This window comes from Eimeria mitis, genomic scaffold, assembly GCF_000499745.2.
Source record: "Eimeria mitis Houghton genomic scaffold, Emh_scaff2151, whole genome shotgun sequence".
NCBI classification, from domain to species: Eukaryota; Apicomplexa; class Conoidasida; order Eucoccidiorida; family Eimeriidae; genus Eimeria; species Eimeria mitis.
In genome coordinates this window covers 7,597-9,265 of record NW_013570476.1, presented here as the reverse complement: position 1 = coordinate 9,265, position 1,669 = coordinate 7,597, and the positions used below count along the sequence as shown (strand labels likewise).

The 1,669-nt window shown below is 49.8% G+C and overlaps 1 protein-coding gene across 1 annotated transcript; it reads right to left on the bottom strand.

Annotated features, from left to right (window-relative positions):
* Positions 1-13: 13 nt before the first annotated feature.
* On the bottom strand, positions 14-1,264 carry EMH_0049410 (uncharacterized protein; the record flags this gene model as incomplete). The annotated part of the gene is made up of 1 exon (XM_013496529.1): positions 14-1,264. The coding sequence occupies one exon, from the start codon at positions 1,262-1,264 to the stop codon at positions 14-16; it is 1,251 nt and encodes a 416-aa protein (XP_013351983.1).
* Positions 1,265-1,669: the final 405 nt, after the last annotated feature.

The following is a 1,669-nucleotide window of genomic DNA, read 5'->3' as shown; positions in this document are numbered from 1 at the left end:
TATATATATATAATTAGACCCTAAGATCAGTATGTGTATAAGCCTGGGTCTGAATATGTTTATATTTTTCGTTGTATCTTTGTTGTTGTTTTTTTATTTCTTCTTTTGTTATAAAGCCCATATCTACAGCATCAGTAAGCAGCTCGGGGGGTATGGCTCTTATGTAGGGGCCTGCTGGTGTGTTTATAATCATTGTTATTTGCATAGGCGGCAGCAGCAGCTCACCTGCTTCTCCTGCTGCTGCTGCTGCTGCTGCTGCTGCTGGTGGTTCTCCTGCTGCTGCTGCTGCTGCTGCTGCTTCGTCTTCAGACCAATCACCCAACATACACGGAAACATACCGCATAAACACTCCTCAGCAGCAAACAAACCCTCGCTGCTGCTGCTGCTGCTGCTGCTGCTGCTGCTGCTGCTGCTGCTGCTGCTGTTGTTGTTTGCTGCTGAACGTAGACTCATGTAGCTGCGGCTTAGACTCTCCTTGAGAGAAGTAAACGTCCGCTGCAGCGTCATTGTTATATCAGCAGCAGCAGCAGCATCTTCTTCTTCTTTTCCTTCTGCTGCTGCTGCTGCTGCTGCTGCTGCTGATGATGATGATGATGATTGTGGTGGTGGTGTTGCTTCTCCGTCTTTTATTGCTAGCATTGGTTCTGTGTCTTTTCGTTCTGCTGCTGCTGCTGCTGTTGCTGCTGTTGCTGCTTCAGTTTGCTGCTGCTGCTCTTTCTCTTTCTCTGTTTCCCTATCTTTCTCTCCTTCTTTCTTTCTTTCTTCTTCCTTCTCTTTCTCCTGCTGCTGCTGCTGCTGCTGCTGCTGCAGCTGCTGCAGCGTTGCTGCTCTGCTGAGGGCCCCTGCGTCCGTCATCCCCGCACAAGAGGTTGCAGCTGAGTCGTTGCGTGTTGGGGGGCTGTTTCCGTGTATTCCATCATCGACTCCTCTTCTCGTTGGGGGCCCATCAACAGCAGAATCTGCTGCTGCTGCTGCTGCTGCTGCTGCTGTTGCTGCTGCTTCTGCTGCTACTGCTGCTGTTGCTGCTATTTCCAGCGTAGGTCGGTGAGACGATGAGGCTGGGTCCTCACCCTCAACTGTCTGCTTGTCCGCTTGACACTCTGGGGCTGCATGCACATCTTCCTCTGGAAGCGGCTCCTTTGCTGCTGCTGCTGCTGCTGCTGCTGGCTCTGCTGCTGCTGCTGCTGCTCCAGCAGGCTCGATCTCAACAGCTTTCCCCCGGCGGGAGGGAGAGCGAGCTTTGTTTTTGGTGCACAGCCCCATTGTAGTGCATGCAACGAGAAAAGAAGTGGAAAATACAACACAAAAAAAGGGGAAAGGCGAAACAAAACACACGCACGCCTCACCCCGACAGACGGAGCGGCCCCGGAAAAATGTGGAAAGCGACGAGAAAATAGGACCTCAAGATACACCTGAGCTGGAAACAAAGTTATTGAGAGGATTATATGTAATGAAAAGGAAAAAATAAAACACAGAAAACAACGAACCCCCCAAACACCCTAGGCGATTCAACTACAGAGTCTCAGCGGCGGCGGCTCTGCATCAGGGCTCGCCACAGGCGAGATCAGGGTGTGTTTTGTTTCTTAGAAGAATTAAAATGCAGCAAAATAAAAACAAATGAATAAACAAATGAATATAAATCAATAAATACCGTAAAATTCCGCTTAC